The sequence below is a fragment of the Macaca thibetana genome, chromosome 11 (assembly GCF_024542745.1).
Source record: "Macaca thibetana thibetana isolate TM-01 chromosome 11, ASM2454274v1, whole genome shotgun sequence".
Taxonomy (NCBI): Eukaryota; Metazoa; Chordata; class Mammalia; order Primates; family Cercopithecidae; genus Macaca; species Macaca thibetana.
Window position 1 is genome coordinate 1,521,253 of NC_065588.1, and position 12,330 is coordinate 1,533,582.

General features: G+C 51.3%; 1 protein-coding gene across 10 annotated transcripts in view; it reads left to right on the forward strand.

Annotated features, from left to right (window-relative positions):
* Positions 1-10,999, forward strand: part of ERC1 (ELKS/RAB6-interacting/CAST family member 1) — a 534,923-nt gene extending 523,924 nt beyond the window's left edge. For 9 of the 10 annotated variants that reach the window (XM_050747035.1, XM_050747032.1, XM_050747041.1 and 6 more), the window contains one exon: positions 906-6,672. In XM_050747035.1, coding sequence (XP_050602992.1) covers positions 906-1,043 — 138 coding nt within the window. In that variant the 3' untranslated portion in view covers positions 1,044-6,672. Of the gene's footprint in view, positions 1-905; positions 6,673-8,463; positions 8,583-10,835 lie in introns of those variants that run through there. The other variant, XM_050747039.1, reaches the window with a different exon arrangement.
* The last annotated feature ends 1,331 nt before the right edge of the window (positions 11,000-12,330 follow it).

The window sequence follows — 12,330 nt, forward strand, 5'->3', positions numbered from 1 at the left end:
CAGGCCTGTCCTAGCTCCACGCATCAGCCTTTGTTCTTTTGCTCTAAGCCTCCTCTGTCTTTGATCTCCCAGACAGACTCTAGTCAGCTCTCAAGATCCAGACCCCATGCCTCTTTCGGAGCGTTGCCTCAGATTCCTCCCGGGTGAGGCAGTCACTCTTCGGGCTGCCACAGCACATGCTCAGGCCTCAGCTGTGGCCTCACTCTGCTGGGTGGTCGTTTATCTGTTTACGTGCTTGTCTCCATTAACCTAAATGGGTCTTTAGGACAAGGACCAAATCCCTTCAGCTTTCAGCACCGAGCACAGAGTAGCGCTCAATAAATGTTGGTTAAAACGCTTGAAGGAATGGGAAAGAGGTTGTTAAAAACAACAGGAAGTTAGAAATACACTTACTTCTAAGCAAAGGGATTATCTTGTGTTTCTCAGAGTAATCTCTTCAGCTAAATCAGCAGGCCTCAGGTTGGGCAGGCTAATGTACCGAATGAAAGTGACACACGCCAAATGGAGAAGTCCTTTAAATTATAAGTTCCCTTAGGGCAAAGGTCACTCCACAAGGTTGAGATCCTATCTGAGATCACCATGCCCCTCTCTCCCACTCTCACGCAGGTTCATGAGCCTGTGGCTTCGTGGAGAGAACATTCTGTTTAGAGTGAGAGGCCAGGGCTGAAGCCATAGCTCTGCAAAAATAATCATCAGCTTTGGGCCTAGAACCAGTGACTTTTTGGGCCTCACTTTCATGAAGACACATTTGATACTTACTTTTACACTTTTCTGATGGTTAATTTTGAGGCAGAGAGACTTCACATAGAAAGTGCCTTTTTTGTCATGTATTGATGAAAAATAATTCTTAGCTCAGTGCACATGAGATTGTTGTATCTGAAATCCGTCTCTCCTTTCCCTTTCAGCTTCAGGATGAGTTAGAGAAAGGTGAACGGGACAATGCAGAACTGCAGGAGTTTGCCAACGCCATTCTTCAGCAGATAGCAGACCACTGTCCCGACATCCTAGAGCAAGTGGTCAACGCCCTGGAAGAGTCCTCTTGACCCTGCTTTGTGGGGAAGCCTGAGGTAGTCAACCCAGGAGCCAAGAAAGGAGAACTACAAGGCACAGGCGCCCGGAACCTTCTTGGCACCCAACACTACAAACTTCCTCCCATCTTGCTCACTTGAAGAAGCGTGATTCCAGCACCGTTTCTACATCTGCCGTCTTTCTCTGCCTTCCTGCTTTGGATGTGGTCTCTACACTAACCTTCTTGATGTCCAGGGTAGATAAAAGGTCGAATCTCTCTGAAGAACTGTGACCTGGTCGTCAACAGTGACTGTGGAAGCTGGTGGCTCGGCCCTGACAGAGGGCCATGGAGCAGAGGAGCCTCTCATCTCCTGTCCTCTGACATGAGAATGAAACCAGGAATGTACTTGGAGTTCAGCGGGCTGAGAGGATGCCTCCAGTGGACCAGAGAGCTGAGTGTTCTAATGTCACAATAGGTGCTTTCTCCTAAAAGGGTAAAAAACAATCTCAAAAAGATGAGAAAAAGAAAAGGGGGAAGGGAAGAGAAAATCGACTCTTCTTTTCACTGTCTCTTCTGCTTACTTTCCACATGAGATGCTTTATACCGGGGAGCTGTGAGCAGGCCTCACGATGGCTTGGGAGCACTCGTCCCCCAGGGTGTGAGTCTTCACCCAGCCCTGACTGTCTGTCCCAGCCTTCATTACTCTGGTCCTCGGCCAGTTTACAAGAAGATGGTGTGAGGTGTTCTCCACCAGTCTCTCCTGTTTGAGACTGTTGACCGTATCATACAATTAGATCAAATGTCTCTAACTGAAGGAGAACATATGAGGTTGAAAGAGCACCATCCAGGGCAACATAGCGAGACCCTGTCTCTACAAAAAATTAAAAAGAGAACATACAAAGTTGACATACGAGGCCCTGTTGTCCCCACCTGCAGCTTTGCCCCAGTAGCAGATGCCCGTGCCTCGGGGTTGGGCTGCTTTCCCCTGAACACCTCCAGGAGGCTGCCTGCCTTCCCAGCACCCGTGTCCCGAGCTCCTGCAGCCCAGTGGCTGCTGAGGTTTTGATCCCTCACTCACCCTGCTAGCTTTGCCCTAGACTCATCCTCTCAGAACCTCAGCCTCATGCATTGCCTGGAACCTTCTTCTGGAATAAATGAAGGTTTCTTGTCCTATACACATTCCTTCCTTGATTATTTCATTCAGAGAATGTTTATGAAATGCCTACTGTGTGCAAGTCATCCATCCTTGAAAAGGCCACTTCTCAGTAAGGGAGAGGTGCAGTGGATTCTTGAGACATACCAGCTGAAGTCGAAGCAGTAAATAGCGTGTCCTTCCCCTCCCCGATCTTAAGGTATGTTTTCTACAAAAGTTCCCTAATGGAATTCGTGAGTTTGGGGGGCTCAGTCACCCACTCGCCTATGGGATTCCATTTGATGATTCTGGACTTTTGCTGTTTGTTGTTGCCCTTAGAGGGCTCTGAGTATCTACTTGTGGGTGGCCATTTGCTGACATCTGCATGTACCTTGTGGAATTCAGCCAGCCTCATGTTGCAAATCAGAGAGCTGACCCCAAGACTGCAAATCCAGTTGAAGGTATTGGCATTGTTAAGGACATTTTCCCAAGCGTAGACAACAGACTCGTAAATAATTGGGCATGAAGAAGTAAACCACTTAACCCAAATCTAGTTCTTTGACCATCTCTACCACCAGAGCCCAGCAGACACTCACATCTCCTGATAATGTGCTGGACTCACTGTTTTTGTTTTGCGTTTTCTCCTCTCCTTCCCCACTCACTCCGAGAATTTAAAGTCTGTAGAGTCAGCACAGCCCCATCAGTCCAGGAACTTCCCACCACCAGCCCCTGACTGTCCCATTAACTGATACGGTCAGATCTCCAGCTCCCCTTATTCCCTGCTGTAAAACAGTCCCTCTCCCCGTGAGAGGAAACTGTGGAGTGTTTCTTATCGAAGGTCTAAATGGACTCTGCTCATAAACCTCTTACTGAGATGCTTCCTGATCGCCAGGCTGGCCAGAGAGGGCTGCAGGGGTTAGATAGTAAGTGGTGGTCCTTTGTGGTCAGTTCCTCAGTTCTGTTTATTGCAGTGCCCATAAACCATGTAGCAAGCTCCCAGTACTGAAAGCCAGGAGTATTAGAATCTCACTTTATCCACCATAATGTAAAGACCTGGGGTATGATCACAGCCTTCACAGGGCCACAGTAGAACCAAGAAAGCAGGCGAGGCCATGCCTACACAAGTGGCCTGGCACTGGCACTGGCCAGCTGCTCTCTCACTGGTCTATCCAGGAAGGCATCAAGCAGGTACCCCAGATCCACCCACGTGGCCTTTCTCATCAGGTGCAGCACCTGCCACTCAGCCACTGGGTGTGTGACGCTCCTCTTCATCTCAATGTTCTCCATCACTTCCCCTCCGGAACAACTGATGGAAGGAGGCCCTCTGTGACAGTGCTTCTGAGAAGAAAAATTTCTGGGACAGATATCATCTGTCTGGTCTCTATGAACAGCAAGGAATCTTGACCCTTGGGACTGTTCTGGCATCTCAGATGATGTGGAGACTGGCTAAGAGTTCAGTAATAAATATGGCCTGCCTTTGTGCTGTAGGGCAGAGTGGATGCAGTTTGTAGCACTCAGAGTATCTCATTGAGTCCAAATCATTGAACCAACACTTAACCAAATGTCCCACTCCCATCACACTAGGACTTGTCATTCCATGCCCTCTCCTAGTAGTCATGGTTTCATATGGCCATGCAACTGCTACTGAAGTTATATAGCCTTGAAAACTCAATGCAGGTTGCCCTTAATTTTCCCCAAGCCCCTCCATCGGCAAGTCTAGTTGCCCTTTAGCACCTAAAGATCCGCACCTCACATCAGTGTCACCATAAAGAGGGCAAGAAGAAAAGCAGGTGTGATCCCAGCGGGGTTTTGTAACTGAAGAAGTACAGTATGAGTGTCTCATGTCTTCATATACCTCTAACCCCCGGTACTCATTGAATCATTGATGAGGTATCTCAGTTGAGATTTGCAAGGACTTTGATACCATTTGAAATGGAAAAGATTTTGAACAGGCTTTAACATATTTAAGAAATATGGATGGGGCCGGCCACGGTGGCTCATACCTGTAATCCCAGCACTTTGGGAGGCTGAGGCAGGTGGATCACCTGAGATCAGGAGTTCGAGACCAGCCTGGCCGGGATGGCAAAAACCCCGACTCTACTAAAAATACAAAATTAGCCAGGCGTGATGGTGCACGCCTGTAATCCCAGCTACTCAGGAGGCAGGAGAATCGCTTGAGCCTGGGAGGCAGAGGCTTGGTGAGCCGAGATTGCATCACTGCACTCCAGTCTGGGTGACAGAGACCCCGTTTAAAAATATATATATATATGGATGGGAATCGCCAAATTCATCTCAGCTCTAACCTTTTAACCTTTGTCCTTGCACTTTATAATCTAAAGAAGATCTACCTGTGGCTCTCGGACTTCCTCATATTTGGGTTTTAGAAATATACTTGTAAAGCAGACTGGACCCAAGGCCGCCTTCAGTGTTGAGAGGGGCATGTGACTTGCCACTTTCTGTCAATTGAAGTCTGGTTGTCCATGAGGAACTTGTGGACTCACCCACCCCCAGAGTGAGAGAAGAGGAAGGCAACGTCATCACAGACACGGTCTTAGCCACCTGCTGAACTAATCCCTCCCCTGTGAGGGTCAGGGTTGTGAGGAAACCGTCATGTATCACCCAAAATATAAATGTTTCTGAGCAGCCCGTCCACTGGCATTTGGATTTGCCGCCAGAGTCCTGTTCCTCCTAGGACCGTACCGCCCTCCTGTTGACCGTGTTACTTGAGTGTCGGCCTGGTGGCTACCCTCAGAGTCTTTGAGGAAAGAGCCAAGCAAGGAAGACCTCGCTGCGTGGAGTATGACACCACGTGGCATTTCTCAAGCCCAGCGGACCCCGTGTCAGCAAATACCAGTAACTGAACATCTGTACCCAGCCTCATCTTCACCTGCCTGGGTTCGGAACTGAGGAGGAAGGATGAGAAGAGACCACAGTGCCGCAGACGCCCTCCGCAGAGCAAGGCCGCCCATCCATCACTGCCAGCCCTGGGCTTCTCAGGAGGGGACGTGAACCACTCAAAGGATGTCTTAAAGAGAATCTGGAGTTTCCCCCATGCGAATTAGGGAATAATTAGGCAAGAAAAGACATACATTACAGGGAAATCCTTCTGAACAAAATGGCTGTCTTTACCTACTCTTTTTAAGCAAAAACTGTCTCCAGACTTTTTAGTGTCAAAACTGTAACCACCTGTCTCCTGATTTTTCCCAATGTGTTTGGCAAGTGCTGTGACCCTGTTGTAGGCACTTCTCCTGACTCTGGGGGGGAAGTGGTTTTAGGGATTGATTCGGGGGAGCGGGTTTTTGTCCCATCCCACCTCCCCTCCTCTTTCTCTGCTTGTCGATATCGTCTGTGTGATTCAGAGAATTGGGGCAGTTACATTGTGTCTGTTGAGATTATTAAAAGATTAAAACGTAGTTGTAGAATGAAAAAGAGCTGTGTTTTAAACATGCAAACCAATATCTTGTTAATAAAGGAATTCAAGCTACAGGGCAGCCACGCTCCCCCCTCCCAAGCTGGCATAGGTGGCCCCGGGCTGGCAGCTTAGGAAGCGTGGAGCACACTTAGGGTAGTGCCCGCCTGGGTGAGAGACACCTGCCGAGCAAAAGGAACGAGAATCTAGGGCTCAGAGCCGCGCAGTTGTGCCAGGATTTTCCTATACACGCTCAGGACCTCTGGGTAAAGGTTTCACAGTTTGTGACCCCATAACCACCCTCACCCCACGTGGGTCCTAGCTCAGTGTGCCTAATACTGCATGGTGACCTGGGCTTGACCCTGCAGCCCTGCCCGGCAGGCCACAGGACCTCTCCTGCCCAATGGTGCTATCTCATCCAGTGACCGCCCAGCACGGGTGAGCACTGGCCAGCCTGGAGCTCGCAGTCCAGGTGGAACAGACCGTATTCCATGTCAGTTCCTTCTGGCTTCGGGCCTCAATTCTTTCCCTTTGAGCTTTTTTAGACCCCAGATCTCCTAGGCCCAGGCTGTCTCTGTTGGCCCCAGAGAAGCCACTGTCAAGAAAGGAAGTGAACCCTACTGAAGCCAGAGAATCCACCCCGGCCAAAGCAAGCCCTCTGGGTCCAGCCCCTCTTTCCACACCATGCCAGTATTGCATCCATCTACTGCAGCTACACATCCTGAGGGCAGCACCACCCACTCTGGCCTGCTGGCCCATGGCAGGACTAGCCCGGGCACCTTCCGGGCACTGCAGGATGTCCAGTGGGGCCTGTGACTTGCTCCCTGTGGCATCGGAAGGAAGTGTTGCACTTTACTGGAGGAGCACCTGCCCCCTTGTAGCTTGAGTTCCTTTTGGTAACAGTAGCAGCCTCCATGGTGGTGTCTGATGCAAACGCACCCGCTGCCTTCAACTGTATGTGTGTGTTCCTGCTGGAGTTGTGTTACTGACAGGATAATGACATTACAAAGAAATTGTGTTATATTCAACTTTGCCTTGATAATTATTGTAAACACTTTGTTCATTTTTTCTTTTTTATTCACAAACTAAATCCACCAGGAAATTATAAAGTTATTTAAAAACTGTGCTGTGTCCTCCTTTGAGTCTCACCCAGTTGCTCGCCTAAGCAAGATGTGTCCTCACATGCTAGAAAAGATGGACAAGGCCCGCAGTCCCCAAGAGGCCAACTCCAGTGGCAGGCAGCCCGAGGGCCAGGGTCCCAGGATTGACCGTGGGTGTGGGCGTCCCCACACAGCCCTGATGGGCGTGGTGCCCGCATCCCCCAACCTGCTGTTACCTCGGAAGAGTGAGCCTCCTTTGCCTTCCCGCCTGATCTCCGGGTTTGCAGCTCTCAAAGTCAATTCCCAGTTCCCTTTTTCCTTCTTTCCACCCTCAGCCCTGGGCCAGGTTATCCGTGTCAGATCTCACCGTTGCAGAGCTTGGAGTAGGTGCCCAGCACTGAGGGATGGTGTTGCTCTCGTGCCAAGATAGAAGAGCCGTAAGGGCAGGCCATTGAGGGAGGGCTTTGCCCAGAACTGGGACTCAGGCTTCTGTGGGGCGTGCTCTGATGCACTGACTCTGAGGCGGGCAGGCTGTGTCAACCGCAAGTGTGAGTTCCAAGAGTGAAAGGAGCCGAGAAGCCCTGCGCTTGGACGCGGCTGTCATTTCCAGCTTTGGTATTTGTCTTGGGCCTTAGGCTCAGTAAGAAATTATTCTGGGGGATTTCTTTTATGAGAATTACTTTTCTGCTTAGCCACACTTCTGTGTCTACCCGAGAAAGGAATCAAGTCAGCTTCCTGCATTCCTTCCCTCGCCCGTGTAAATTCTGTCACACACTGGGTGTTGGCTCTTGGGAATTGTAGCAAGAGAGTCCAAACTCGTTCTTCCTGGTCAGCCCTCCCAGTGCCCAGGTGCCCCCCTGGCCTCCCTCTCTGCAGCCAGAGCAGCTGTTAGGAAGCTCTGCCAGGGGAGGAGTGCGTGGGAGACGGCGCTGTGGACAGGGCCGCAGGGCTGAGGTTGCTTGTACTTTAATCATATGAAGCAGGAACCGTTTCACTAGCAGAGCATGTATTATTCTGCACAATATAAAATCACAGCCACAGCAGATGTGTCCACAGAAAGCTGTCAGATTACCCTGGTCAGCTGTTTCCAAGGTTTCCCATTCATCTCATTTTTTACTATTTATTCACCCTGCATTCTATCAGCACCCAGTTGCAGGCAAGTGAACACGGACGAAAATCTGTGGAAACTTTTAAGAATTCCATTAATTTTTTTTCCAAATTGAAAAAAGATCACTAGTACTTTATTTTTGAGGCAGAATATCTCAGGCTGGCTCAAAAATGATCAGGAACTAGTTAGGGACTTGGGGCTGGGGCTGAAACCTTTAATCCCAACACTCCGAGAGGCCAAGGTGGGAAGATCACTGGAGGCAAGGAGTTCAAGACCAGCCTGGACAACATAGACCTCTCGTTACAAAAAATTAAAAATTTAGCAGGGCATGGTGGCATGTGCCTATAGTCCCAGCTGCTCTGGAGGTTGAGGCAAGAGGGTGACTTGAGCCCAGGAGATGGAAGGTGCAGTGAGCGTCAGTGATTACACCACTGCACTCCAGCCTAGAGGTACAGAGAAACCCTGTCTCAAAACAAAAATAACTAGTTAGGCTCTGGGGCTGGGGGAAGCTGGTGTGAGGTTCATGAGCTTTCCCAGGTGTCCTGGAAAGGGCCCAGACTCACAGACTACAGCCCTGGGCTGCCCCTTGACCTCCTAGCCTCTCCTTCCCCTCTGAAAGAACGCCTCCTTCATCCCTGTCCCCAGCCTAGGTCATAATGAAGGTGCCGTGGGATAATCTTTTTCCTTTTTGAAATTTCCTTTAAGACCACAGAGCATAAATTGCTTTCTTCACATCTGCGATTTGCTCAGACAAAATCCAGCGTGTCTGTCGGGGAGGAGCGAGGGTGAGGAGCAGGATGTGGAGACAAAAAGATGGGCCAGAGGTAAGTAAGCAGGAAGCTGGGGAACTGGGTGCATGGGGTTTGTAAGTCCATTCTCCTTATTCTTGTGTTTGAATTTTTCCTGAATCAGGTAAATATTCACATCCTGCAATTGTACTTGCCCAAACAACACATACAGGCGTCTTCCCCCACAAGATCCAAGCAATCCGCATTCACACAGGGCCACCGTAGCGCTCCGTTCAGAATTTGTATTTCCCTGTGTCCTACACTCCAGGCTACAAATAATAAAAGCTAGTGACATATGGACCACCTGCCAGCTTCAGTTCTGAGCACTGCACAGGTTTGGTGTCAGTTCACCTTCATAGCAGTCCTACAAGGCGGGTAGTGTTACCCCGTTTCACAGGAGAGGCACAAAGTGGACGCAGGACCTTCCCAGCATCACATGGCGTGTTCGTGGTGAGACTGGAATTCACACCCGACTCTGTCCCCAGAGTGTGTGTTCTTCAGCCCGCTGCTGTGGCCACCTCCCAGGGGAGGACAGCCTGCTGGGGACAGCTAAGCCCAGTGAAGTACAGTGGGGCACGAGGCAGGCAGTGCTCGTCACACAACTTCAACAGGTGGATTTTGCCAGAAAAGGGGATGAAGGGAGGCCCAAAAGACAGATGAGCAAGACCAGGGAGGTAGGAAAGTACGAGGAGGGCACTTGGGACAGCAGGTGGACAGAGGACGTGCGTTACTGCCTGGCTTCAGAGCGACGAGGCGTGGCCATGGCCACAGGTACAGCATGAAAGCAGGTCCCCCGTGCCCTAGGAAGGCCAGCTTGGGAGACACGATCTCACAGCCCCGTTGGTCCTGACCCTTCCCCAGCTACCGACGAGGTAAAGCCTCCCCAGGGACTGATATAAAAAAGCGAAGGAAAGAAAACACACGTGGGCACACCCATTCTGGAGTTGCCAGCCTGGGACCTGAGGGAGGCTCCCCAGGTCACGTGCAGAGAAGCTACATGAGGGGACACTGCTTCCCTAAGGGGAGGAGAACGTTCTTACTGATTCATGGAGATACACATCAGGCTCTGTCACCCCAGCTGGAGTACAGAGGTGCAGTCATAGCTCACTGCAGCCTCGACCTCCTGGGCTCAAGTGATCCTCCTGCCTCAGCCTCCTGAGTAGCTGGGATAACAGGTGTGTACCACCACAACCAGCTAATTTTTTAACTCTTGTAGAGATGAGGTCTCACTATGTCGCCCAGACTGGTCTTGAATCCTGAGCTCAGGCGATCCTCCTGCCCCAGCCCCACTAAGTGCTAGGATATAGGTGTGAACAAAATGCCAGCTGACATGTGACATTGTTTATTACTGCATCCAGGCAGGTGGGCCCTTTTGAAAGGGCATCACTTAATCTTCAGTTACTCAACATGAGGTATGGATTTTGCCTCCCTTCACCCGCTTCTCCAGCAGAGAAACCAGAAATCAAAGATCAGGTTGCCCTGAGTTACACAGCGACTTCACTGGACCTGGGTTCAAAGTGGGTCCATCGCTTCCAAACCTTTCTCTGGACCCAGACTCCCTGACAGCCTCAGAGGGGTTCAGGCATCAGGGCCACACGGTGGCTGGGGGTTTCAGAGGAAAGAGGAAAATAACATGCGTGGCTTGGTCACCGTTGGGGTGGATGTGAGTCACATCAGGATTTCAGGCTCCGTTTGGCTCTGGGCACTGGTTATTTCCTGGAAATGAGGCTACAAAGCCCTCTGAATGTTCTCTCCTTCAGGCCCTTGATGGGATAGGAATGAGGTTTGCAGGCTCGGTAATGCCATGCCAGCCCACCTTGTCCACAGGGACCATTCCTTTCCCATGTCGTCTGGGGAAGAAGATCCTCTGCCATAGGCAATGGCTTACAGGGTGGCCTGGGACATCCGCAGCCTTCGGCTGGGTCCAGCCGTGAAGCACTCTTCTTCCCAACTCTCCCTGCTGCTTCCGGCGTGCGACATTCATCTTTCCCTTCCCGAGTTAACGCTTAGTTCTGTCTTGGCCACTTTGGCACCTTCCCATCTCCTCGGTCTCAGTCTCCACAGCACTTGGTCGCCTCAGCCTTGCTCGTACGAGTGAAGAACTTGAGCCACATTCCTTTGAAGAAGGAGAGTCAGATGTGGGCAAAAAAAAAAGAGCATGAAATGTCTAAAAAACTTCCATAACAAAAAGCCATCTCTGGCATCTGGAAGAATTCACACTCGAAAGATGGTTCCTGCTTAGTTCCTCTCGGGCTTACACTTTTTTATTACTATGATTTTATTCTTCAGGGTTGTGGGAATCTGCATCTTGACTTGGACCTGCCCTGTGTGCAGGATGTAAAGGGCTGATGTGCCTGGACTCCTGCCTCTGCATTTGTGCAGCGCTCGCGTGCCGGGAACACAACCCAGGAACGAGGACTTCCGTGCGACGGTGCCCCAGCCACCACCGCGCCTCCCGCAGAAGCCAGGGCTGGGCCTTGAGGTCAGCGGTAAAGCCCAGGACACAGGCAGCGACCCTGGACAAGCAGGGCAGGTCCAGGCGATGGGAGGCGTGCCGCATTTCTCCATCCTGAAGTTCTTGGTTTTTCTCCTAAGTACTGATGTCAGGATGATCCGGCAGCTTTGAGGAGCCATCTGGCCCTTTAAGCAAGAAGCCAGTTAGCCTTTCTCATCCCACTGTCACGCCTGGGCACTCCCATGGTGCCAGCTGCAGGGGATTGGGGGAGGCTGGCTCCAAGGGGACTGACCTGTCTCAGGGGAGGCTGCCTCTGGCTTCACCGCTCCTCCTTGAGCACAGCCTTTATGGGGCCTACAGGGCAGTGGGGGACAGGACGCTTGTCCTGCAGAATGGCAAAGAACCGGCTCTCCATTTCAGGGCAAAGCGGGGCCCGGATTGTGGGAACCGTGGCCTCGAACATGAAGGCAGGAGGGCAAGGGGACTAGGAGACCGCGTGAGGCCCGACGTGCACACAGCAGGGCCCAGCACCCATGGTTTCATTCCGGCGGCCTTGGCCAGCTGGCTCCTGCTTGGGAACTTGCTGGGCGGTGTCTGCCGGAAGTCGGTGGCATCATCCTCAGGGGCTGTGAGGAAACCCTCCTATCATTTGTCCTAAAGCCTAGAATCTTGAGAACAGGACCATCACCCTTATAGAGGTCATGCCACTCTGACCAGACCCTATTCCAAGGGCCATTTCCTGCGTCTAAAATCCTCCATGGGTGTAGAAACCAGCTAGAGACAGGGGCACTGAGGCCTGCAGTGGGAGCTCTCCTGGAGACGTGAGGGCATTGCTGGCCTCTTCACGCTCCCAAGACCCCCTCCAGCCCTCACAGAGGCCTCTGGGCCTGCCTTCCTGAAAGGGCCACTCCGGGCAGGGCTGTGGTGCCCACCCCCAAGAAGTCAGATGCCAACCATCAGATTGTTTCTGCTTGAGGAGGGAAAAAAAGCCCAGATGCCAATCCACCAGCCTCATCATCTGGGGCCGCATCATCCTCCTGCAGGGATGGTCTCTTTTTTCTTTTTCTTTCTTTCTTTATTTTTTTTTTATGTTTTTGAGACGGAGTCTCATTTTGTCACCCAGGCTAGAGTGCAGTGACGCAATCTCAGCTCACTGCAACCTCCACCTTCCGGGTTCAAGCTTTTCTCCTGCCTCAGCCTCCCGAGTAGATGGGATTACAGGTGCCTGCCATCACGCCCGGCTAATTTTTTGTATTCTTAGTAGAGACGGGGTTTCACCATGTTGGTCAGGCTGATGTCGAGCTCCTGACCTCAGGTGATCCACATGCC